The sequence below is a fragment of the Phyllobates terribilis genome, unplaced genomic scaffold, assembly GCF_046119375.1.
Source record: "Phyllobates terribilis strain yellow unplaced genomic scaffold, ASM4611937v1 Scaffold_235__1_contigs__length_3068650, whole genome shotgun sequence".
NCBI classification, from domain to species: Eukaryota; Metazoa; Chordata; class Amphibia; order Anura; family Dendrobatidae; genus Phyllobates; species Phyllobates terribilis.
In genome coordinates, this window is record NW_027362995.1 from 755,473 (window position 1) to 782,886 (window position 27,414).

Genomic DNA, 27,414 nt, shown 5'->3' on the forward strand with positions numbered 1-27,414 from the left:
CCATCACACCTCCTCCTCCATGCTTCACGGTGGGAACCAGGCATGTAGAGTCCATCCGTTCACCTTTTCTGCGTCACACAAAGACACGGTGGTTGGAACCAAAGATCTCGAATTTGGACTCATCAGACCAAAGCACAGATTTCCACTGGTCTAATGTCCATTCCTTGTGTTCTTTAGCCCAAACAAGTCTCTTCTGCTTGTTGCCTGTCATTAGCAGTGGTTTCCTAGAATCTATTTTACCATGAAGGCCTGCTGCACAAAGTCTCCTCTTAACAGTTGTTGTAGAGATGTGTCTGCTGCTAGAACTCTGTGTGGCATTGACCTGGTCTCTAATCTGAGCTGTTGTTAACCTGCGATTTCTGAGGCGGGTGACTCGGATAAACTTATCCTCAGAAGCAGAGGTGACTCTTGGTCTTCCTTTCCTGGGGCGGTCCTCATGTGAGCCAGTTTCTTTGTAACGCTTGATGGTTTTTGCAACTGCACTTGGGGACACTTTCAAAGTTTGCCCAATTTTTCGGACTGACTGACCTTCAATTCTTAAAGTAATGATGGTCACTTGTTTTTCTTTACTTAGAATTTGTATTATGGCAAGAAAAAAGCTAACAGTCTATTCAGTAGGACTATCAGCTGTGTATCCACCAGTTCTTCTGCACAACACAACTGATGGTCCCAACCCCATTTATAAGGCAAGAAATCCCACTTATTAAACCTGACAGGGCACACCTGTGAAGTGAAAACCATTTCCGGTGACTACCTCTTGAAGATCATCAAGAGAATGCCAAGAGTGTGCAAAGCAGTCATCAAAGCAAAAGGTGGCTACTTTGAAGAACCAAGAGTATAAGACATATTTTCAGTTGTTTCACACTTTTTTGTTAAGTATATAATTCCACATGTGTTAATTCATAGTTTTGATGCCTTCAGTGTGAAAGAACAATTTTCAAAGTCAAGAAAATACAGAAAAATCATTAAATGAGAAGGTGTGTCCAAACTTTTGGTCTGTACTGTATGTCACACAAAAAAGTTAATAAATAACATTTCCCACATGTCTACTTTACATCAGCACAAATTTGGAACCAAATTTTTTCTTATTAGGGAGCTATAAGGGTTAAAAGTTGACCAGCAATTTCTCATTTTTCCAAAAAAATTTACAAAACCATTTTTTTAGGGACCACCTCACATTTGAAATGACTTTGAGGGGCCTTTATGACAGAAAATACCCAAAAGTGACACCATTCTAAAAACTGCATCGCTCAAGGTGCTCAAAACCACATTCAAGAACTTTATTAACCCTTCAGGTGTTTCACAGGATTTTTTGGAATGTGGAATTAACATTTAACTTTTTTCACAAAAATGTTACTTTAGACCCATTTTTTTTAATTTTTGCAGGGGTAACAGGAAAAATGGACCCCAAAATTTGTTGTGCAATTTCCCCTGAGCACACAGATACCCCATATGTGGGGAAAAAACACTGTTTGGGCACACGGCAGGGCTCGGAAGGGAAGGAGCGCCATTTCACTTTTTGAATGTAAAATTTGCTTGAATAATTAGTGGATGCCATGTTGCGTTTGGAGAGCCCCTGATGTGCCTAAACAGTGGAAACCCCCCACAAGTGACACCATTTTGGAAACTAGACCCCTTAGGGAACTTATCTAGATGTGTGGTGAGCACCTTGAACCCCCAGGTGCTTCACAGAAGTTTATAACATTTAGCCGTAAAAATAAAATTTTCACATTTTTCCCACAAAAATGTTTTTCAGCCCCCAATTTTGCATTTTCATAAGGGTAACAGGAGAAATTGCACCATGCAGTTTGTTGTGCAATTTCTGCAGAGTAAGAAGATACCCCATATGTGGGAGAAAACCACTGCTTGGGCACACGGCAGGGTTCGGAAGGGAAGGAACGCCATTTGACTTTTTGATTGTAAAGTTTGCTTGAATAATTAGTGGACGCCATGTTGCGTTTGGAGAGCCCCTGATGTGCCTAAACAGTGGAAACCCCCCACAAGTGACACCATTTTGGAAACTAGACCCCTCAGGGAACTTATTTAAATGTGTGGTGAGCACCCTGAACCTCCAAGTGCTTCACAGAAGTTTATAACATGGAGCCGTGGAAATAAAAAAATCAAACTTTTTCCACAAAAATTATGTTTTAGCCCCAATTTTTTTATTTTCACAAGGGTAAGAGGAGAATATGGACACCTAAAACTTTTGTGCAATTTATCCTGAGTATGCCAATACCCCATATGTGGGGAAAATAGTGTTTGGGCTCACGGCAGAGTTCAGAAGGGATGGAGCACTGTGTGACTTTTTGAACGCAAAATTGTCTGGAATCGAGAGCGGACACCATGTCTCGTTTCGAGAGCCCCTGATGTGCCTAAATAGTGGAAACACACCACAAGTGACCCGATTTTGGAAACTACACCCCTCAAAGATTTTATCAAGGGGTATAGTGAACATTTTGAACCCAGAGGTACGACACAGAATTTGATAACATTAGGTCATCATATTGAATAAGTTGTCATTAGTCTTGAGCGCAAGTGCTCGCTACCTGAGTTTGCATCGGGTACTCAGGTATGCACCATGTATCGCGTGTGCTCGAGTGACATGCTCGAGTTCCCGCCCGCATGTTTCACGGTTATTAGACACCCGGGGATCGCTCGTGCATGGCAGGCAATCCCGCAAGGTTTTTTTGGCCACGAAGCATATGGGATGGAGACTCGAGCATGTCACTCAAGCACCCGCGATACTCAGTGCATACTCGAGCACCCGATGCAAACACAAGTAGCGAGCACTTCCGCTCAACACTAGTCGCCATATCGTCATCTTTTTTTTTACTTTTGAAAAAAATCCCAACCCTAACCCTAGCCCAACCTTAGCCCAACCCTAACCCTAAACCAACCCTAACCTAAGCCTAGCCCAATCCTAACTTAACCCTAGCCCAACCCTAACCCTAGCCCAACCCCAACCCTAACCCCTAGCCCAACACTAACCCCTAGCCCAACCATAACCCCTAGCCCAACCCTAACCCTAGCCCAACCCTAACTCTAACCCTAGCCCAACCCCAACCCTAACCCTAACCCAACAGTAACCCCAACCCTAACCCTAGCACAACCTTAAACCTAACCCGAGAGTTTATTTTTTACGCCGTTCCTCGTGCTTTATAAGTGATGACTTTATTCTTTGGTCGGTGCGATTACAGCGATACCAGAATCATATCAGGTTTTTATGATTGCCAGCTGTCACACACTAAAAGACGCATTTTTTTGTAAAATCTAGTTTTTGCATCGCCATATTTTGAGAGCTATAATTTTTCCATATTTTGGCCGACGGAGTCATGTGATGGCTTGTTTTTTGCGGGTTGAGTTGACATTTTTATTGGTGCCATTTTCAGGCACGTGACATTTTTTGATCGCTTTCTATTCCGATTTTTGGGAGTCAGAACAAACAAAAATCAACAATTCAGGAATTGTTTTTATTTTCCTTTTTTTTATGCTGTTCTGCGTGTGGTAAAACTGATAAGGCAGCGTTATTCTTCAGGTTACTATGTTTACAGTGGTACCACATTTATATCCTTTTTCTATGTTTTGGCGCTTTTACACAATAAAAGCTATTTTATAGAAAAAATTATTTTTTTGCATCGCTTTATTCTGAGAGCTATAACTTTTTATTTTTCGGCTGATGGAGCTGTATGGTGGCTTGTTTTTTGCGGGACAAGATGACGTTTTCAGCGGTACCATTTTTATTTATATTCGTCTTTTTGATTGCGTGTTATTCCATTTTTTGTTTGGCGGTATGATGATAAAGCATTGTCTTTTGCTTCGTTTTTTTTTACCATGTTCACTAAAGGGGTTAACTAGTGGGACAGTTTTATAGGTCAGGTCGTTCCAGACGCGGCGATACCAAATATGTGTACTTTTATTGTTTTGTTTTTTCATAATAATATTTATTGATGGGTACATTATATTTTTATTTTTGGTGGATTCTTTTTTCTATTTGTACAATTTTTTTTTTTTTTTTCCACTTTCTGACACTTTTTTATTTTTATACTTTGTCCCACTATGGGACTTTCACTTTTTTTATTCTGATCGCCTGTATAGTACAGGAATGAAGCACCATTCCTGTGCTATACAGGCTGTCAGTGCTGTACAGGGAGAAGATATTTTAGTCAAGCACTGCGCATGACCAAAACATCTTCCTGCTGTCTGGTGACCATGATGTTGTCATGACGAGATCGGGTCATCATGGAAACATCGGGTAGCCGCGGCAGACAGCGCTGGAGGCCGGAAGAGGTGAGTATTGCGATCACCTCCCCTTGCCACCGCAATGCTGCGATCGACTTCGATCGCAGCATTGCAAGGGTTAATGTGCCAGGAGCGGTGCGGGACCGCGTCCTGCACATAGCACCGGGTGTCAGCTGTGACAAATCAGATGACACCCGGCGGCGATCGCACCCGCACAGCCTGTGTGCGCAAGCAATCACAATGACGTATGAATACAGGTCAGGCTCTTAAAGTCCAGGGCACAAACGCGTATTAATACGTATTGGGCTTTAAAGCGGTAAAACTAGGATCTGGGGGGAGGGAGGGTACTTGTACAAATAAGGGTATAGAGTAGACAGAGAGAGAGACATTAGGAGTCAATGAGGATTCTGGGACATTCAAGGAAAGTAAGGAGGCGAGTAGGAGTAATAAATGTGCTAAGAGTATTAAATGTCTGCAGGCAAATGCAAGAAGTCTTGCAAAAAAAATGAATGAATTAGAGGCTCCTATGCCAGCCAAAGATTACGATGTGGTGGGCATTAGGGAAACCTGGCTAGAAAGCCAGGACTGGGTGACAGAGGGTTACACTACATTCAAATGGTTAGGAAAGAAAAAAAGGTAAATCCAACTTAAGACCTGTGCTCAACGACGACATTGGGGGGAGCTTTCGACAATGTAGGGTCAGTATGGGTAAATGTACATGGAAATGGCAATAATGGAAAGCTGCTAATTGGAGTTTGCTACAAGCATCCTAATATAGCTGAAGATGTAGAGGATGAAATTCTGCAACAAATTAAAAAGGCAACAAAAAACAAGTCATGGTCAAAGTGTTGGATCCTTTGAAATTGTTCCAGAGAATCAAGTAATTCTCCTATAAAATTATTGCAATAACACTTTTTGTTATATACGTTTATTTCCTTTATGTGTATTGGAACAACACAAAAAAAGAGAAAAAAATGCAAATTGAACATATTTTCACACAAAAACCCCAAATATGGGCCAAACAAAATTGTTGGCACCTTGCCAAAATTGATGATAAACAACTTTGTTTCAAGCATGTGAAGCCAGTTCAAACTCAATTGTGGCAAGTAACAAGTGTGGGCAACATGAAAATCACACTTGAAACCACATAAAAAAAGGACAAGTTGATTCAATCTTTGCATTGTGTGCATGGAGAACAGAAAGAGGAGAGAACTGTCTGAGGACTGGAGAACCAAAATTGTTGAAAAATATCAACAATTTCAAGGTTACAAATCTATCTCCAGATATCTAGATTTTCTTTGTCCATGGTGCGCAACATTATCAATAAATTTACAACCCATGGCACTGAAGCTAATCTCACTAGATGTGGACAGCAGAGAAAAATTTATGAAATGTTGCAATGCAGGATAGTCCAGATGGGGGATAAGCAGCCCCAGTAAAGTTCCAAAGCTGTATTGCATGCTCAGGGCGCATCAGTGCCAGCATGAACTATTCATCAACATTTGAATTAAATGAAATGCTATGGCAGGAGACCCAGGAGGACCCCACTGCTGACACAGATGCATAAAAAAGCTAGACTGCAGTTGCCAAAATGTACATGAGTAAGCCAAAATCCTTCTGGGGAAGCGTTTTGTGTACAGATGAGACCAAGATAGAGATTTTTGGTAAAGTACATCATTCTACTGTTTACCAAAAATAGAATAAAGCCTACAAAAAAAAGAACACAGTGCCTACAGTCAAATATGGCAGAGGCTCCAAGATGTTTCAGAGTTGTTTTGCTGCCTTTGTCACTGGGTGCCTTCACTGTGTGCAAGGCATCAAGAAATCGGAAAATTACCAAAGAATTTTGTGTGGCAATGTAGTGCCTAGTGTCAGAAAGCTAGGTTTGTGTTCTAGTTCATGGGTCTTCTAGCATTACAATGACCCCAAACATACTTCAAAAAGCACCCAGAAATTGATGGAAACAAAGTGCTGGAGAGTTCTGAAGTGACCAGCAATGAGTTCAGATCTAAATCCCATTGAACACTTGTGGAAAGATCTTAATATTGCTGTTTGGAGAAAAATATTAAAATTTGAGAGTCTTCAGTGGTTGATACCTTTTAATGGCTAACTGAAAAGATCGTAGCAAATTGCAAACCTTCAAGACTACTCAGGTCTCTTCATCAGACATAGTATAACACAAAATCTGAAGAGTCACATATTTATACACAACAGGGCACAGGAATAATGCCATAGATAAGACAAGTGATGTGAAGCAGAACTATTAGTATGGGAGAGGGAAAAGCAGTTGTGGCCGTGAATATTGGAACAATTCATAGATAAGGAGTGTGAAAGTTTTATTGTCCTGTGATTGAGGTCTGGTCCATGATTGTGATACCCCCCAAATGGTCTGAGGAGCACATTCCTTAGTTGATGTGGAAAGACATAAATCCATGCAACACATTAATTCCTGCTCTGTGAGTGTGTCAAAGATTATCATAAGTTTGTATCTCCAAATTTTTCTGTCTCTCTGAGATTTGAAGTTACCTTTTAATATAAGTAATTTTATGTCCATGATGCTGTGATCAGGTGATCAGGAATAAAAAATGTTCGGCCAAAGGTAGATCTATTCCTTTTTCTTTTATTGTGTGGCGATGAGAATTCATCCTTGTTCTAAGTTTTAGCCCTGTCTCCCCATATACACACCCCCAAGCTGGACATTTGGTACATATAATTAAGCACGCTACATTAGATGTGATGCAGCAGTACCTGTACCTGGGGTCTTGTGGTCCTGATGTGAGTTGGGAATCTTTATCTTGTCCATGGTCATTATAAATGAACAGGTTTTACATTTTTTCTGGTTGCAGGGATAGGTTCCTGTAGCTGTTGGAGAGGACAGGGAGGTTCTCACAATGATGCTTTTTAGATTTGGGGGCTGCCTAAAACACCAGAAGTGAGGGATCTGGAAATATAGATTGTAAGCGGGCATCTTTTTGTAATAATGGTTGTAATTTCCATGCAGCTCCCCTTAGCACCTCGAGATTTGGATTGTAGGTGACTACTAGAGGCACCAGGTTGCTTTCTTGTTTAGTTCTGAAATGTACGAGATGATTCATTGATATTCTGGTGGCTCTTGCAATCTGGTTTACAATTGTTCTTGGATGGTAGCTCTGGTTTAAAAAGGTCTGAGGCCACCAAGGTGTTTGTCTCTGTCCATAGGGTTGGAACATATCTGATTGTATCTGATGGCTTGACTATAGACCATAGAGTTTTTTTGTGTTTTGGATGGAAACTGACCCATTTAAGGTATGTTGGACGGTCAATTGGCTTATGGTACAGGGACGTCTCTATTTCATTGTTTTGTACCTTAATAAAGGTGTTCAAAAAGTTAATTTCAGTACAGGAATGAGTAGTTGAGTGATAAGTTGATGGTGGGATGAAATTGATTAAAGTGTTCATGGAATGTTTAGCTGTTGCTCGGATTCTGTCCAGAGGATTAAAATATCGTCAATGTAACGGTAGTAGACAAGAGGCCTGATGGGACATGAGGACAAGAAGTCACTTTCAAGCTTGACCATTAAAAGATTTACATACTGTAGAGCTATTTTACTTCCCATTGCTGTACCAGTCTCCTGTAGATATATATTGTTATAAAATTCAAATAATTGTGCGTGAGGATGACTTTTGGACGTTTCACCACAAAGGAGAAACTATCCTCCTGATCTGTTTGCTGTCCCTCCCAGTATAATTTCCTTCTACCACTATTAGGTTTCTGGGAAGTTATACTTGTTCATTTTATTTTTGGTTCTCATTAGCTTGCCTTCTTTTCCCTATATGAATGTGTTCTAGTTTCTCACTCAGGGTTTTCATATCTTACTTCACACTTTCATTTCCCCTTGTTGACAGTGTGTTGCTTCCTCCCCTCTGGTTCTTCAGAAGGTACGAGAAACTCCTCAACTGCGTCCAAGGTGGTGTTTTCAGTTGTGCAGCTAGGGCCTTTCTAGTCTCTACAGCGACCAGTTGGGTATAGTTGCAGCATTCTTCCCTGTGTGGGTTCTCCGGTGGCTATCAAGATGCACTTTCTGGTTAAAACATTTCCCACATTTTGAACATGAAAAAGGCTTCTCCCCTGTGTGAGTTCTGTGATGTTTAACAAAATCTGATTTCGGTATAAAACCTTTCCCACAATCTGAACATGTGAAAGGCTTCTCCCCTGTGTGAGTTCTCTGATGTGTATTAAGAGTCGATTTCTTTGCAAAACATTTTCCACATTCTGAACATGAAAATGGCTTCTCCCCTGTGTGGGTTCTCTGGTGCTTAACAAAATCTGATTTCTGATTGAAACATTTTCCACATTCTGAACATGAGAAAGGCTTCTCCCCTGTGTGAGCTCTCTGATGTGTATTAAGAGTCGATTTCCTTGCAAAACATTTTCCACATTCTGAACATGAAAATGGCTTCTCCCCTGTATGAGTTCTCTGATGTGTATTAAGAGTCCATTTCTTTGCAAAACATTTCCCACATTCTGAACATAAAAATGGCTTCTCCCCTGTTTGGGTTCTCTGGTGCTTAACAAAATCTGATTTCTGATTAAAACATTTTCCACATTCTGAACATGAGAAAGGCTTCTCCCCTGTGTGAGTTCTGTGATGGTTCATAAGATTTGATTTCTTCGTAAAGCATTTACCACATTCTGAACATGAAAAAGGCTTCTCCCCTGTGTGAGTTCTCTCATGTGTATTAAGATGTGATTGCTGTATAAAACCTTTCCCACAATCTGAACATGAAAAAGGCTTCTCCCCTGTGTGAGTTCTCTGGTGTTTAACAAAACCTGATTTTTGGTTAAAACATTTTACACATTCTGAACATGAAAATGGCTTCTCCCCTGTGTGAGTTCTCTGATGTGTATTAAGAGTTGATTTCTTTGCAAAACATTTCCCACATTCTGAACATGAAAATGGCTTCTCCCCTGTGTGAGTTCTGTGATGTTTGATAAGATTTGACTTCTCTGTAAAAGATTTCCCACATTCTGAACATGAAAAAGGCTTCTCCCTTCTGTGGATTCTTTGGTGGCTATCAATATTCGTTTTCCATTTAAAACATTTCCCACATTCTGAACATGAAAATGGCTTCTCCTCTGAGTGAGTTCTCTGATGTCTGATAAAAGTTGATTTCTCTGTAAAACATTTCTGACATTCTGAACATGAAAATGGCTTGTCCTGTGTGTGAATTCTCTGGTGACTAACAAGATCTGATTTCTTGTTAAAACATCTTCCATACTTGGAACAAAAAAATCTATTCTTTGCTGTGTGAATTTTTTGATGTTTAAGAAAACATGTTTCAAGGGGAAAACTATTTCCATATTCTGAATGTGAAAATGGCTTCTTTGCATTAGGAGCAATTCGTTTTTTAATGCTTATTTTGTTACTTTGATTTTCCTTAGCAGTCGGTAATGAATCAGAAGATAGGAACGGTTTCAAAGGATTAGATGACAGATCTTTGCTGTGAAGAGATGATGGTATATCTGAAGTAATGGCATTCATTTCAGTTGTATCCTGTGGGATCTCAAAATCATCTGATTTGAAAACTGAAGATGTCAGCTGTCCCTCTGATCTCCTGGTACAGTCATCTGCCAAGAATAAAACCAATTATTATTTTTGAATTAAATATTCTTGAATTTTATATTTTTGAACATTTCTACTTAAACTGTCCATAAAAATGTAATTATTCATCAAGATGATGACAGTTCAAAGTCTAATAGAAAACCTCATAGGATGAACCAGTAGAGCGTGGTGTTCAACTATTTGTTCATTCTGCCTCCCAAATATGGAATGAAAAGATACCAAACAATTTTATGTAGGCGAAAATAATACCAATAAAAACTTATATTCATCCAGCAAAAAAAAAAAAAGTTCCCCACTAAGGTCCAACATCTCTTCAATGGAAAAACAGAGGTTTCCACATTATTAGTGGCTCAAAGGCTCTTGAAAAGCAACATGGCTTCCATAATCCAATTCAACAATAACCCTCCTCTCAAAGTTAAATCTCCACTCACTTCTGAGCCTTGCAGTGTACCTAAACCACATAGCATCCATCCCACTTAAATTTACAGTGTGTGTTTCTCCTGTAGCACAATCTGGGCACTATGTGTTGAGTAATAACATGGAAAATGTGCAATTTTCACTCTCCAACATCCACTCTGTGCTAATTTCTGGAAAATGCCTGTGGAGTCAAAATAGTCAATATTCCTATAGATTAATTCACTGAGGGTTATCATTTTCAAAATGGTGTCACGTTATGGGGATTTCTACTTCCCTGGCTTTCTGCCATTTTGTTATATTAGGGCTTCTGCAAAAGATGTGTCCCATCTCCTCTGGGATCTGCTCCTGCAACGTCTGCTTCTGTCACCAGGAGCTGCCTTATTAATTCTGCAGGTGGCGCTGGTGATGGAGGAGATGTTGGAACCAGAAGCTCTGGGCGGCGCGGGCTCTGTACAGCCACTAAGATTAGGATGCTTGGAACCAGTAGTACCATCCAGTCTTGCAGTATGAGTGTGTGTGCTGTCAAGCTGAAGTAATCTTCTTCCTGCTTCAGCCAATTGGAAAACACCACACCCTACTAAAGCTCGAAGTATATTGCCAGAAGTTGCCAGATACTGCCTTGTTTTTCTCTGGTTCAGTCCTCTGTGCTCCTCTCTCGGCTTGTGTATTTGTTACCTGTTGTGATCCTGACCCGTTTACTAACTACTCGTGTCTTCTGATTTTGTATCTTCTCAACCCTTCTGGTTCTGACCACTCTTCTTGTCATATCACTCCACAGAACAGCAGGTAACACCGTGGTTCAAGCCTATGTGTGACATGCAGAAGTAGTGCTGTTGCTTTAAAAGCATTCAGCAACTATTAGAAGTAACACAAGCACATGAGACAGGAAGTGTTCTGCTCCAGAAGCATCCAGCAACTAGAGGGGTTAACACAGTCACAGGAGAAGGGGAGTGTTTTATCAGAGCCCCAAGGGGATTGTGGGGAAGTTGTTTACTGTCTGGCTGGAGCCAAAGAGAAAGGTGGTGTGTGTGATCTGTATCTCACAGAAGCGCCCATGCAAGTGAAAAGGATTCAAGTCAGGAGTGAAGCCAAGCACAGGTCAGTTTGAGTTCCTGAACTAGCAGTGCAGAGTATTGTCAGGCAGAAAGATAAGGACTGGAAGAAATGGTGTCACAGGGATCATCTACCTCAGCAAACCTTCCCCCCCTCCTCCATCTCACTGTGATGTTAAGAATGATGTGTTCATTAATGTGCCTTCGCATTAGAACTGTGCTGTCCTGTACTACTGGGAAGACTGTGAACTGCTGTGCTGCTAAGGATACTGGACAGTTTGTCACTGGCGCCTGTTGCTCATAAGACTTAACTTGCACTGGCTGTGCGGCTTCTTATTAAATGTTATTAAATGCTATCTGAACCTAGTGGCGTGCGTGTAACATGTGGGTCTCTGTGTCAGTCCAGATCCATGTATAGGTGTTAACGCCTTTAATTTACAACCCAAGCCTGTTTTCACCTTCATTACTGGGCCAAATTTTACAATTCTGACAAGTGTCACTTTATGTGGTAAAATTTCTTCAATATGACTTTCGTTTATTTGTTAAAAAAATGGAAATTTGGCGTAAATTTTGAAAATGTTGCAATTTTCAAAGTTTTCATTTTTATGCCCTTAAATTATAGTTAATAAATAAAATTTCCCATATTTCCCACAGTTTGGGCGTGGCTGGGCTCAGAAGGGAAGGAGCGTCATTTGACTTTTTGAATGTAAAATTTGCTGAAATAATTTGTGATGCCATGTCACATTTGTAGAACCCCTGGTGTGCCTAAACAATGGAAACACCCCACAAGTGACACTATTCTGGAACCTAGAGCCCTCTGGAAACTTATCTAGATGTGTGGTGAACATCTTGAACCCCCAGGTTCTTCACAGAAGTTTATAATGTTAGGCTGTGAAAATATAGAAAATCACAATTTTCCCACAAAAAATGTCTTTCAGCCCCAAAGTTTGCATTTTTACAAGGGTAACAGGAAAAATTGCACCACGCAATTGGTTGTGCAATTTCTTCTGAGTACGCCGATGTCCAATATGTGGACAAAAATTACTGTTTGGGAGTAAGGCAGGGCTTGGAAGTGAAGGACTGTCATTTGAGTTTTTGAACAGCGATACCACATTTATTTCACTTTTTGATGCAGGAGCATTGCTAAGCTTTACAAACTGTCAGCGCTGCACTGATAGACAAACTTGCTCTGAGCATGGTGTAACAAGTTTGCTAGTTCTGGTGACCGGAGTGTTGTCATGACGACATAGATTCACCATGGCAATGTAGCGTGGGCGCAGATCAGAGTGCAGAGGGGGCTCCCTTCCTCTGCCTGCCTTCTAAATGCTGCGATCGATGTCCATCGCAGCATTTAGGGAGTTAAAGTGCCGGGAGCGGTGCCCTAAGCTGACACCAGGCGGCGATCATGCGCGCACAGCTTCTGAGCTCGTAAAGTCGCCTGGACGTATTCATACGTTCAAGGTCAGTAACTACTTACCGACCTGGATGTATGGGTACGTTCAAGGTCGAGAAGGTGTTAAAGGCTGATGACAGATCCCAGGGATCTGGAAAACGGAGAAGATAGCGCCAAGCCTGTTCGTGGTAGACATGTTTTGAGCTGCCAGGTGACCATGAACAGCGTCCCCACTACATTGTGTCTACAAACTATTCCAGCAAAATCTACATTCAAATAGCTAAATGTTGCTCCTTCCCGTCTTAACCTGCCATGTGCCCAGATAGTAGTGTACAACCATATATAGGGTATTGTCCGATTCAAGAGAAGTTGGAAAATAATTTGTAACCTCCATTTGTTTCTTATTATCTTTTGTGAAGAATTCGAAAGTTATCATAAAATGAAGGGACAAACATCAGATCTGAAAAATGGGCCCAGATAGGAACACAAAACTGGCAAGAGGAAGGGGTTAAATCAGTATTTTGGGCAGTAACTACTGAAGTAAAAAACTGAGTATAGACAATAACACATCTACTGAAATGATCAAACTCAACAGCCTTCATCAGTAATAAATGAGTAACTAGTGGTGAAACCTCTCTGGGGTAATTAGAGTATGGGGCTCGGTGGCACTTGGCAATCTAAACTATCGTAAGGGACAATATTTTCTATTAGATGAGTTTCAAGAAGAAATATTAGACGTTCAAAGAGAACTTTTTATAATAGTGCAGAGCTGAGGTGTCTTAAATTTAGCTTAGAGATACAGTGGGTACGGAAAGTATTCAGACCCTTTTAAAATTTTCACTCTTTGTTTCATTGCAGCCATTTGATAAATTCTAAAAAGTTCATTTTTTTTCTCATTGAAGTCCACTCTGCACCCCATCTTGACTGAAAAAAAAACAGAAATGTAGAAATTTTTGCAAATTTATTAAAAAAGAAAAACTGAAATATCACATGGTCATAATAAGTATTCAGACCCTTTGCTCAGTATTGAGTAGAAGCACCCTTTAGAGCTAGTACAGCCATGAGTCCTCGTGGGAATGATGCTACAAGTTTTTCACACCTGGATTTGGGGATCCTCTCCAGTTCTGTCAGGTTGGATGATGAACGTTGGTGGACATCCATTTTCAGGTCTCTCCAGAGATGCTCAATTGGGTTTAGGTCAGGGCTCTGGCTGGAACAGTCAAGAATGGTCACAGAGTTGTTCTGAAGCCACTCCTTTGTTATTTTAGCTGTGTGCTTAGGGTCATTGTCTTGTTGGAAGGTGAACCTTCAGCCAAGTCTGAGGACTAGTGCACTGTAGAAGAGGTTTTCATCCAGGATATCTCTGTACTTAGCCGCATTCATGTTTCCTTCAATTGCAACCAGTCGTCCTGTCCCTGCAGCTGAAAAACACCCCCATAACATGATGCTGCCACCACCATGATTCACTGTTGGGATTGTATTGGGCAGGTGATGAGCAGGGCCTGGTTTTCTCCACATATACAGCTTAGAATTATCACCAAAAAGTTCTAGCTTCATCTCATCAGACCAGAGAATCTTATTTATCATAGTCTGGGAGTCCTTCACGTGTTTTTGAGCAAACTCTATTTGGGCTTTCATATGTCTTGCACTGAGGAGAGGCTTCCGTCGGGCCACTTTGCCATAAAGGCCCGACTGGTGGAGGACTGCAGTGATAGTTGACTTTGTGGAACTTTCTCGCATCTCCCTACTGCATCTCTGGAGCTCAGCCACAGTGATCTTGGGGTTCTTCTTTACCTCTCTCACCAAGGCTCTTCTCCAACGATTGCTCAGTTTGGCTGGACGGCCAGGTCTAGAAAGACTTCAGGTGGTCCCAAACTTCTTCCATTTAAGGATTATAGAGGCCACTGTGCTCTTAGGAACCTTAAGTAATGTAGAAATTCTTTTGTAACATTGGCCAGATCTGTGCCTTGCCACAATTCTGTCTCTGGGCTCCTTGGGCAGTTCCTTTGAGCTCATGAATCTCATTTGGTCTGACATACACTGTGAGCTGTGAGGTCTTATATAGACAGGTGTGTGCCTTTCCAAATCAAGTCCTATCAGTTTAATTAAACACAGCTGGACTCCAATGAAGGAGTAGAACCATCTTAAGAAGGATCACAAGGAAATGGTCAGCATGTGACTTAAATATGAGTGTCTGAGCAAAGGGTCTGAATACTTATGACCATGTGATATTTCAGTTTTTCTTTTTCAATAAATTTGCAAAAAATTCTACATTTCTGTTTATTTTCAGTCAAGATGGGGTGCAGAGTGTACTTTAATGAGAAAAAAATGAACTTTTTAGAATTTACAAAATGGCTGCAATGAAACAAAGAGTGAAAAATTTAAAGAGGTCTGAATACTTTCCATACCCACTGTATATCATGGCATAGGTGTAATGTTTTTTGTATAGTTTATCGCCATCCTGTTTGAACTTAGTCGGTTTCAAAATAAATTGAAAAGTCAGAATATTATTGTGTTATTGTACAGAAATTCACACTTGGCCCTCACTGCACATTTAATGTTGTCGATCATAAAAGTGACGTTTGGCCAGAAAGACTGGACCTGGTCTTGTAGGGACCATATGAGCGCATTCAGCAGCACAGAAGGGAGAGAAGGTAGATTCATCCAATAAGATATCAGGGATCTAGGAAGGACCAGCATCATTACCCTCCGCTTTCTCTCACAGGCCCATCATAATATTTTTCTTCAAGTGATTTTTTAACTTGTCAGCACATTCTACGTACGCTGTCATTTGGCTTTGTAGTTTACAGATCTGGGCAGGTAACGGTCAGCGTCTCCTAATCCCAGGGGGTAGGTGGATCTTCCTGGTTTTAAGTTCTATAGAAAAGGGCTTTCAATGACTTAAGTCATTTAAACAGTTTTAGGTGGTGGAGAATGTTGTGGTCTAGCGGCAAAATTGTGATCACATGATTGTGATACAGACGGACTACATCACTGATAAAGCAGCCACAGCCGGTGACTGAGAAGAATCTGTGACTTCTCTGCATCTAGTGGTCACTACTCACCTGTGTAGTCATATGTAGGAATCTCCTCTTTACACCGCTCATCACCCCTCACATATGTCTCTGTAGTATTAATATGGGTCAGATCTTCACCCTGAAACAAATATTATAAAAGTCACAGACAGATGGAGAAGTCACATGTATGATCGGCTCTAATCCTGCCAACTCCACCGTTCTCATTACACAAGTATAAAACATATAATACTGGTGGATAAAACAAGACTGAACACAAGACCTTCACAGCCGTCTACACATCATAGGGGAGATCTCATGACACCTGCTCTCCATCTACCTGATGATCCTGAGGAACATTGGGATCTTCTTGTTTACAGTCCTGTGGAAGAAGAGGACGGGGACATCTCTCTGGTGTTCTCCTCTTACTGGATAGATCTGGAGGAAACACATACAGGGACGAAATTCATTCTTTACATACAGATAATTATAGGCCGTGTGTATTTAGTCCGGTCTATTACCTGGTGATGTGAGGGGCTGGAGAACCTCCATCATGACGTCCTTGTACACATCTTTGTGTCCTTCTAAATACTCCCACTCCTCCATGGAGAAATAGACAGCGACATTCTGACACCTTAAAGAAACCTGACACATACAATGATACCGTCATCCCCCCGATCCCTTCATAGCGTTACTGTATAATGTCCCAGCATTCCCAGCAGTGTCACCTCTCCAGTCAGCAGCTCAATCATCTTGTAGGTGAGTTCTAGGATCTTCTGGTCATTGATGTCCTCATATATCAGGGGGTGAGGTGGGGGCCCTGTGATTGGGCTCAGGGTTCTTCCCCATCCCTCAGACACAGGGTCCTGACAGTGCTCACTAGAGGTCTTCTTCACTACTGTGTAATCCTGGTTATGGAGAGACACATTCATAAATCTCACTGCAGACATTTCCAGAGTCCTCACCTCTCCAGTTCTGTCCATCTGTTATTCCCATAGATAAGAATGATGTAATGTGACGTCATCAGAACCTCTCACCTCTCCAGTAAGCCGGAAGAGGATCTCTAGGGTGAGGTGTATTATCTTCTCTGCCATCTTGTCTCTGTCCATATCCATTTTTGATGGGTAAATCTAGAAAATTCTCTTTAGATAGACGATGTCCACTGAGGGGATCCGATATTGTAGAGACCTGAATGAGAAGATGATGAGCCGATGTAACATCATAAAAATCCTGTGTAATAATACAATTACTGGAGACAATAAGGGAAATATATCAGGTGATAGAACGTGTAGATGTTGTATTCTCAACTCTTGTATGGACTGGAACAAAAGTTGAATTGCTGACTAAGACATCTCCTTCATGCATTTTTCAGTGTTTGTCATGCCCGAATTGTTTGAGGATTATTAACCCCTTCCCGACATGCGCCGTATATATACTGCTCTGCGGGAGCTGCATTCCCACAAAGAGCAGTATATATACGGCACAGTGATCACACAGGCTCACGCTGTGCGCCGCCGCGATCACATGCGGGTGTCAGCTCTATGTGAGAGCTGACACCACGCAGCAATGCCTACGATTGATGCTAGCACCAACCGCGGGCATTTAACCCCTGTGATGCTACTGTCCATAGTGACAGTGACATTGCAGGGCATTGCAAATGGAGTGGGCTCCCTCTGTGCTTCCATCAGCACAATGCGATGCGATCATGTTGTGCTGATGGTCTCCATGATGACACCCGTCACAAGATGGCCGTGGGATCCTTTAGGGTCTTCAGGGAAAGTGGCCTCTCAGCACCTGTCAGATGCTAATCTAATGCTCTGTAGTGCAGATCCATTGCAGACTATTAGATCAGCAATCTGTCACTTTGAAATTGATTCCCCATCCTGGAACAATGTAGAAAAAAAAGTTAATAAAAATTATAAAAATAGAAAAAGAAATCACAAAACAACGAACAAAAAAAAGAAAAAATATTAATCCAATAAATACATTTATTTATGTAAAAAAAATAAAAAAATATATACACTTATTTGGTTTTGGCGCGTCTGGAACGACCCATCTTATAAAACTGTCCAACCAGTTAATCCCTTCAGTGAACACTATAAAAATAAATAAATAAAAAACAAGGCAAAAAGCTATGCTTCATCATATTGTCGAGCAAAAAGTTCAATAAAACGCAATAATAAAGATGTAAAATAAAAATGGTACCACTGAAAAGGTCATCTTATCCCGCAAAAAAACAAGATTCCATACAGCTTCATCAGCGGAAAAATAAAAAAGTTACAACTCTCAGAATAAAGCAATGCAAAAATAATTATTTTTTATATAAAATAGTTTTTATTGTGTAAAAGAGCCAAAACATAAAAAAAAGATATAAGGTGGTATCGCTGTAATCGTAATGACCGCATGAATACAGCTGCCTTATCTATCTTACTACACGCAAAACGGCATAAAAAAAACAAAAAAACAATTCCTGAATTGCTGGTTTTTGTTCATTCTATCTAGAAAGCAATCAAAGAGGGTCATGTGCCTAAAAATGGTACCAACACAAATGTCAACTCGCCCCATAAAAAACAAGCCCTCAAATGACGCTGTCGGCTGAAATATGGAGAAATTATAGCTCTCAAAAGAATTATAGCTCTCAGAATATGGCAATACAATAACTAATTTTTGCAACAAAAAAAAGCAGTTCACATTTATCCTATGCTCTGTGCTGAGCACATACACTGGGGTTTCCACTCAGATCCGTCATTGTTATTAGAAATATAGGGGCTTCAACGTTAATAATAGCAAAAAGTCTCTGGAAAAGCACCATGGCTCCTCACCCCTCCAAAAGAAATCCAGGGAATTCAAAGTTCCCAAATACAAATGCAAAAATGTCCTCATCCTTTCTGAACTCCAGTGTGTCTAAACCACATTTAGAGTCCACATGTTAGGCATTTCTGTAGCAATGCGGGTCAGCCTAACTTACAGGTGCATGTCTCCAGAAGCATGAGCTGGACATAACGTACTGGTCACTGCAAGGTAATAGTCACTACAACGGCAGTGTGCAATTTTCACTCAGCAACATCCACTGCTGCTTGTTTCTGGAAAACACCCATGGAGTCAAAATCATCATTACACCTGTAGATAAGTTCCCAAAGGGGTATAAATTCTAAAATGGGGTAATTTGAAGGGGAATTATGCTCTTCTAGCACTTAGAGGCTCTGTATATGGAGTCTGCAAACTATTCTAAGAAAATATGCACTCCAGGAGGCAAATAGCGCTCCGTCCCTCCCAAGTCTCACCGTGTGGCTAAGCAGTACTGTACAGCCACATATGGGGTATTTCTACATTCTGCCGAAACTGTAAGATACATTTTGGTGACATTTTTACCCATTTACCAGTGTGAAATTGTAAAATCTGGGGCTAAAACAAAATTTTGGTGGTAAAAAGTTAAATTATTTTTTCTTTACTGCCTAATGGTATAAATGCTGTGACACACCTGTGGTGTCAATATGATCACTGCATCTTTAGATGTATTCATTGAGAGGTGTAGTTTGTAAAATGGGGTCACGTATGGGGGGGTTCTGCTGATCTGGCACCTCAGGGGTTATACCAGTGACATGGCACCCTCAAACCAGTCCAGCCAAATCTGAACTCCAGTATGGTGCTTCTTCCCTTCTGAGCTTTCCCCTGTGCATCAAAAATAGTTTTCGACCGCATATGGGGTGTCGGCGTACTCAGGAGAAATTTCACAATAAATTTTTGGGGTCCTTTTTCTTCTGCTATCTTTGTGAAAATAAAAAAGATTTGGGGCTAAAACAACATTTTTGTGGAAATTTTTTTTTTCTTTTTCACAGATCAACGTGGTAAAATTCTGTGAAGCACCTGTGGGTTCAAGGTGCTCACCACACATCTAGATAAATTCCTTGAGGGGTCTAGTTTCCAAATGGGGTCACTTGTTGTTTTTTTCCACTGTTTAGGCACATCAGGGGCTTTCCAAAAGCGACATGACACCTGTAGACCATTCCATCAAAATCTGCACTCCAAAACGTCACTCCTTCCTGAGCCCTGCAGTGCACCCAAACAGTAGTTTTCACCCACATATGGGGCATCTGCGTACTCAGGAGAAATTGCACAACAAATTTTGGGGTCCATTTTCACTTGTTACCCTTGTGAAAATGCAAAATTTGTGTCTAAAAAAACCATTTTTGCTGGAGAAATGTGATTTTCTTTTTTTTTTTTTTACAGCTCAACGTTCTGAACTTCTGTGAAGCACCTGGGGCTTCAAGGTGCTTACTACACATCTAGATAAATTCCCTGAGGCATCTAGTTTCCGTTAAACACCTATACAAAAAATGTAGTCCTAATTATGCACAAAAAAAACAAAAAAAGATATTAGACCCCTAAAATGTAACTTTTAATTAAATATTCTAAAAAGGACTCAACAATCCCCACATCAACAACCCATACACAAGTAATAACAGTGGTAAATCACAAACCTGCCAGGAGAGATTACGGGCTATTCCTGTCCCTATTTTTTCCCTAATTTTTCTCCCTTACTGACAGCGGAGGTTGGCACTCTAATTTTTGTTCCGTGGCACCCCTGCTCCACATAGGTGTCCCTGATGTCCCTAGAAAATCACTATCTTCATAAGTAAGAAACCACAATTGTGAAAAAAGATAGAAGAAAGTGAACGTAAAGATTAAGAAGCAGACAATTCATTGCAAATATTCACTTAAAAAAACAAGTCTGTATGTTGTAGCAAAGATAACGGCACTGGGAAGTTTTAGAAGGCAAAATTTGTCTCAAAATAGTTGGATTGGTATATTCATATGTAAAATACAATAATCAAGTGTCATATTCCAGCATATAGTTAATAACAACAGCTGGTCTAGCTGACTCTGCTATGTATCAAACAAATTCCCAGAGGCAATGCCCACAAACTGGTACCACATATGCAACATTGCTTCAAGTCGTTCTGAGTCATCAGAGCAAGAATGTTATAAGGGCTGTTAGGCTGTGTGCCCACTATGCGTTTTTCAAGCGTTTTTGCCGCGGAATTTCCGCAGCGAAAACGCTTAAAAAACGCTTGGTAATACGTGCTCCATGGTCCCCAATGATAATCCACATGTGCTGTGCACATGCTGCGGAAATTTCCGCTGTGGATTATCATTGCGGAAAAATACGCAGCATGTCCATTAATTTTGCGGACACGCAGCGTAATCGCCGCCATTGACTTGCATTGGACCGCGTGACATTCGCATCACTGCATCTGTACATGCGGATATCATACGGTTCAATGTGCGGATGGTACTCAAGTCTGGAGAAGAGGAGACTCTCATCTAGACCTGGGTACCATAGAACCTGTTAAAAAAAGAATTAAAAAAAAAAAATAAAATTATACTTCCCTTTCGATGTCGCCTGGTGTTTTCTCCCCTCCATCTGGTCTGCTGTATGGGTCGCGATGTTGTGAAGGACCTGCCATGACGTTATTGAGTCATGTGACCTGTTACATGACTCAATGACGTCACTGCAGGTCTTTCACACCACCGCAAGCCGCCCAAGACTCCAGACGCAGCGGAGAAAACACCGGGAGGACATCAGAAGGTAAATATAATCTTTATTTTTTATTTTTTACCATTCTTATCCTTTTTTTTAACTATTACTTGGTCACACTATATAAATCCATGCCGGTTGCATAGATTTATATAGTGTGACCAAGTTGTCAAGCACTTTTCCAAGTGATGCTAAAATCGCTTGGAAAAGCGCTTGATAACCCGCATGCAGAAATGCATGCAAAAACGCTTGACAAACACTTCTACCTGGCGGGAAAAACGCATTTTAAAACTGCATGCGTTTTTCCTGCCAGTGAGAAGCGGAAAAAATATGCAGCATTTCAGCATCGTGGGCACCTAGCCTTACACACGTAAGCAAAAGGAATAACAAGCCCTAAGTGCGTTCAGCAGTCTGATATCATGTAGATAAATAGAAGATACACAGGGACTAGCACTTATCATAAATAGTACCTTATATCATGTCCCAGATGCATCAACAGTCTGATATAGTATAAATAAATAGGGAATAACACTTATCATTGGTGGTCCCTTATGTCATGTGATGTGTCAACGCATTTCTCCCTGGTAGTCACCAGGGTTCATTAGTGGACCTGGAGAGGGTATCAGTCTCTCTACCCAGACATTCAGTCAATGCTGCATGTGACATGCAATTTCCAAAATGGTGTCACTTGTGGGGGGTTTCCACTGTTTAAGCACATCAGGGGCTCTCCAAACACGACATGGCGTCCGCTAATTATTTCAGCAAATTTTGCATTCAAAAAGTCAAATGCCACTCCTTCTCTTCCAAGCTCTGCCATGTGCCCAAACAGTAGTTTCCTCCACATATTTGGTATATGTGTACTCAGGAGAAATTGCACAACAAATTTTATGGTTCAATTTCTCCTGTTACCCTTGTGAAAATGCAAAATTTGTGGCTAAAAAATATTTTTGTGGGAAAAATGTATTTTTTTATCTTCATGGCTGACATCTGTGAAGCACCTGAGGATTCAAGTTGCTTACCACACATCTATACAAGTTCCATGAGAGGTCTAGTTTCCAGAATGGTGCCATTTGTGGGGATTTCCACTGTTTAGGCACATCAGGGGCTTTCCAAACACGACATGATGTCCGCTAATTATTCAAGCAAATTCTACATTCAAAAAGTGAAATGTCGCTCCTTCCTTTCCGTGCCCAAACAGTGGTATTCTCCCACATATGGGATATCAGCTTACTCAGGAGAAATTGCACAAAAAAAAATTGGGGTCCATTTTCTCCAGTTACCCTTCTGAAAGTAAAAAAAAAATGGGTCTAAATAAAAATTTGTGTGAAAAAAAAGCTAAATGGTTATGTTTTCCTTCCACATTCCATTAATTCCCATGAAGAAACCTCAAGGGTTAATACATTTCTTGAATGTGGTTTGGAACACCTTGAGGGGTGCAGTTTTTAGAATGGTGTCACTTTTGGGTATTTTCTGTCATACAGATCCCTCAAAGTCACTTCAAATGTGATGTGGACCCTAAAAAAATGGTTTTGTAAATTTTGTTTTAAAGTGAGAAATCGCGGGTCAACTTTTAACCCTTATAACTTCCTAACAAAAAACTCAGGAGAAATTGCACAACATATTGTATGATGCAAATTCTTCTGTTACTTTAGTGAAAATGCAAAGCTAAAAAAAAAATTTGTGTGGAAAAATGTGATTTATTTATTTTCATGGCTCAATGTTATATACTTCTGTAAAGCACCTGGGGGTTCAAGGCGCTCACCACACATCTAGATAAGTTCCCTGACTTATCTAGATGTGTGGAGAGCACCTTGAAACACCAGGTGCTTCACAGAAAAAAAAAAAAAAAATCACATTTTTCCCACAAGAATATTTTTTAGTCCCAAATTTTACATTTTCACAAGGGTAACAGGAGAAAATGGACCCCAAAATTTGTTGCTCAATTTCTCCTGAGTACACAGATATTCCATATGTGGTTGAAAACTACTTCTGAGGCATAGTGCAAATCTCAGAAGGGCAGAAATGCCATATTTGGACTGGTTTGAGGGTGTCACATTGGTAGAGCACCTGAGGTACCAGAATAGCCGAGCCCCCATAAGTGACCCCTTTCACAAACGCATCGAGTTGTGCAGATGGAATCACAGAGGGAGCCCACTTAGTCTGCGATGCCCTGCGATGTCGCTGTCACTATTGACAGCGTCATCACAGGGGTTAAACGCCCGCGATCGGTGCTAGCACCGATCATTAGTGGTGCTGCGGGTTGTCAGCTCTCACACAGAGCTGACACATGCATGCGATTGCGGTGGCGCCCAGAGTGAGCCCACACAATCACTGCGCCGAACATATACTGCTCTTTGCGGGAACGCAATTCCCGCAGAGAAGTATGTATATGGCGCATGTCAGGAAGGGGTTAAGGGCATACATATTAAAAGTTTGAAAATTGCTACATTTTCACCAATTTCACAAATAAACGCAAGTCATATCAAAGAAAAATTACCACTATCATAAAGTAAAATATATAATGAAAAAACAGTTTCAGAATCAGGGGGATCCGTTGAAGCATTCCAGAGTTATTACCTCATAAATTGCCACTGATCAGAATTAAAAAAATTGACCTGGTCAAGAAGGTGAAAACAGGCTTTGGGGTGAAGGGACACCAGTGGATATTGCTGTTTACTTCACCTGCTACAATTCTGGTGATTTACTCGGTAAAATGGACGTTGGACAAGCGTCATGATCAGTTACAATCAGACTGAAGGAACATCGCTCCTCTACTCGGCTCTATGAGTCTAGGATGAAATCCACTGCTTCCACTGCAAGAAAAAGAATGAAGAAGAGCAGACGTTTGGTGAGACCACCGTGGCCAGACATGTCTCGGAGATGGTGATAAAAGTTCTGATCTCCGATGGTCGGTGTTAGAAGAGACGACCGCAGCAGATTCACAATCATAACGCTGTAAACTTCTACTGAGACATGTTCTGGATTTACTCCCTGGAATCACTTTCTCTCAGAGGGTTAAATGACGTCTGTAACTTCATTGTCTTTCTATGAAGCTTCTTCTCTGAACTTTATTCCTCTGTTTTCTGAAGTATTTATCTTACTCTCCGGAATCAGGAATGTATTATGTCCTATAGAAACTGCTGAGAAATAATCATCTAATTCTGTGTTCCCAGGATTATTCTTGTGGGAATCGGCTGCGATATCCCCTGTGAAATATATTTCTAGTATTAATGGGTTATAATCGTGTAAGTTAATGGATGTGCGGTGGTTGTTTGTTTCTTTCCCTTTTTTCTTGTGTCATTTAATATTTATATGTAATGTATGTGTATTGGTTCTGACATTTGACAGCTGATGGATCGCACGTCACAGATTTGACATTGTTTTCTCCTGGATTGTTTAATAGGACTTACAGGAGGTCCTGAAAGCAGAATATGCAGCAGGTATTTGCCATATATTCATGCAAATTCCCTGAAGTGTCATCAATTGCATCTAATAAAATGCTTGAGCGCTCGTTACTTGAATCCAGTAGGTCAGATGTTTGACAGGCTTGACTCAAGTACCAAGTATAATGAAAGTCAATGAGAAACTCAGCCATTTTTCCAGAAGTTCCTCCCAGGAGGGCTCGGGGGCAGGAAAATTGCTGAACTGGATGGAAACAGCGCTCAAATGGACAGGAACAGCATGGAGAAGACGCCTGGACGCATCTCTGACCCCCAGGTGGCAGCCTAACCGAGAATGACCTATGAAGCTTCTTTCTCAGAACAAGGCTCCTTAGGGTGTACTACAGAATTTGTGCACGTCTTAGGAAATAAATGGACTACGTCAGAGCTGCGGGCTAATAAATTGGTAAATGAGGGACTGTCTCTTGTCTGAATTAATTTAATTCTCTCTTTTTAGGTTTTTCAGGTTGCTATTTGTGGCCTACTTTAGAATGCTTGGACTTCTTCGGACCAGCATGGCTTCTTTTTTTTTTAATTAGTAGATTAAAATTTGTTAAAATTAATTGGTGAATTTGGAGTGAGGGAGTTTTTTTTTTTTTTAAATAAAATTTATGTGTGTATTTTTTTTCTTTTAACTTACTGGGTTAATAATGGGGTGTCTAATAGAAGCCTTTCCAACGCTAACCCCTAAGCTTGATGTCAGTTTACAATACACTGCTGACATCAACCCCAAATTATATTACCCCGTTTGCTAATGCATCAGGGCAATTGGGAAGAGCCAGGCAAAGTGCCAGAGTGGGCACATCTATTGTGATGTGCCAAGTCTGGGGCGGCTGCCGGCTGGTATTTTTATGCTGGGAAGGGGCCAATATCCATGGACCTTCCCAGCCAGATAATATCAGCCTCCAGCTGTGTGATGTACCTTGGCTAATTATCAAAAATAGGGGGGACCCCACATCATTTTTTTGAATTAATTATTTAATATGTTTTAAAAAGATTAAATACGCCCTTTAGTGCCACATGGAAGGCACTAGTGGGTGCAACTTTATAATATTTAGGGGGGGGGAGGCAGACATTAATGTAAGCTCTCCCTCCTATAACTCTTCCTGAACTGCTTCCTGAGGACAGTGTGCCGAGCATCGCATCACCGGGTCTTACATAAACCCAATGACACGATGTGGCTGTCCAGTCACAACATGGCTACAGCATTACTGTGTACGCCAGGCAATCCCTGCATGTTTATTGACCAACAGCCGCAAAGCATGCTGGGTGGAGACTCGAGCACCCGCGATACTCCAACAAGTACTGAGCATTGCCAAGCACGCTACATTGGCCAAGCACGCTACATTACTGTGCTGGAACTAGGAGAGGAATAATGGCGTTGTGTGAGGACTTCTCTGGGCTTCTGTGCTTCATCCTGCAGTCGTCTGAATGGATCTAATGTGGACGGGAACCAGCTAAGCTGCATTCTGTCCACAGCTGTTACCTCACTGTTCACACCACACAGAGACCACAAAAGAGTCGCCGTGCTGAAGGGGTTAATGCCCCCTGCGCCCAGTAATGGGGGTCTCCACATACCTCCACCTGCAGAGCCGCCGCCACATATATGGCTGTTATGTGTGCACAGGACCTGTGATGAGGTCACAGGAGGGGAGGAGTCAGGGGTCACATGATCAGGGGCCTCAGTGGATGCAGGACTCTGCTGTGCTGGTTGTCATGGTGCTGGATGAGCTGAAGTTTATGTGAGGGATCAGGAGGGATTTACAGTGTGGATGTAGCGGAGCCGCGTGTGTACGAGGTGTACGGAGCGGAGCAGTGTATGTACGAGGTGTACGGAGCAAAGCCGTGTGTGTGTAATAGTGGGGAAGGATGTAGCCTTCCCTTGGCACTGGGGTAGTTAAAAGAAGCTTTCCTGTAGTTAGACCTCTCTGAACTGTTGGTAGGCCAAGCTAAGGGGTTAGCTTCAGTGGACCAGTCAGTAGAGTAGAGGGGGAACTTAGTGCCCTGATCAAGCCTTGAGTGTTGTAGAGCTTGTTCTTGGCATAATTCCTTGTGGGCTGCAGTACCTGTAATCAGCCACAAGATGCCACTGTCCTGGGTGCAGATGTTGGGTTGAGTCTGCTAGCAGTGTTACAGACAGTGATGGGGTTAATGCTGAGTGATGACAGCTCACAGAGGGTGGGCACTTTAGGAAAATCCCTGCTTAGTTTCCAGAAGCAGGAAGATATATTCAGTAAGAGATAGGACAGTGAACCGTACGGGCAGCCTGAATATATGGTGGCTGCTAGGGTAGACGGGAGCTCCATACCCTCAGACAGTGGAATCAATAGTGCAAAAGTCTCCCTACGCAAGAGTCCTGTTAGCCGGCCGGAGAAACTCAACAGAGGTAGTGAGGATCCGGGGCACTTCTAGTCTGCAGGAAGCAGAGGAAGATAAATAGGACTCCAGGCTAAGACGTGGGGGAGATATTGGATCTAGAACACTGCTGGTATTGCAGAAGAGTCTCTTGGGCCAGAGATTAGAGTCTCAAAGATGCTTCACTTAAAGAGGGAACCAGGGCTGAAGATGTTGCCAGCGTCTGTGAGAGAGATAATAACCTGTCGGGCCTTATCCATTATATCTGCCTGTAAATACTGTACATATTCCTCTTCCCCAAGTAAAATCCAAGTTATGGTTAAGAATCTCGTGTCCTCTGAATTTATTGCTGCCCTGGTCCC

General features: G+C 41.4%; 2 protein-coding genes across 3 annotated transcripts in view; both read right to left on the reverse strand.

Moving 5' to 3' along the window:
- Positions 1 to 24,059, reverse strand: part of LOC141215253 (gastrula zinc finger protein XlCGF66.1-like) — a 196,878-nt gene extending 172,819 nt beyond the window's left edge. The window contains exons 1-4 of one of the 2 annotated variants that reach the window (XM_073665574.1): positions 23,940 to 24,059; positions 16,756 to 16,906; positions 16,447 to 16,626; positions 16,240 to 16,363 (exon numbers count right to left, since the gene is read on the reverse strand). In XM_073665574.1, the coding sequence (XP_073521675.1) occupies positions 16,240 to 16,363; positions 16,447 to 16,626; positions 16,756 to 16,833 (382 nt within the window). In that variant the 5' untranslated portion in view covers positions 16,834 to 16,906; positions 23,940 to 24,059. The remainder of the gene's footprint in view (positions 1 to 16,239; positions 16,364 to 16,446; positions 16,627 to 16,755; positions 16,907 to 23,939) is intronic. The other variant, XM_073665573.1, reaches the window with a different exon arrangement.
- LOC141215247 (uncharacterized) lies at positions 7,342 to 11,025 on the reverse strand. Its single transcript, XM_073665557.1, has 2 exons — positions 10,935 to 11,025; positions 7,342 to 9,847 (listed from the first exon to the last, which is right to left on the reverse strand). Exons 1-2 carry the CDS (start codon positions 11,023 to 11,025, stop codon positions 8,226 to 8,228), a joined length of 1,713 nt encoding a protein of 570 aa, XP_073521658.1. The 3' UTR covers positions 7,342 to 8,225.
- Positions 24,060 to 27,414: the final 3,355 nt, after the last annotated feature.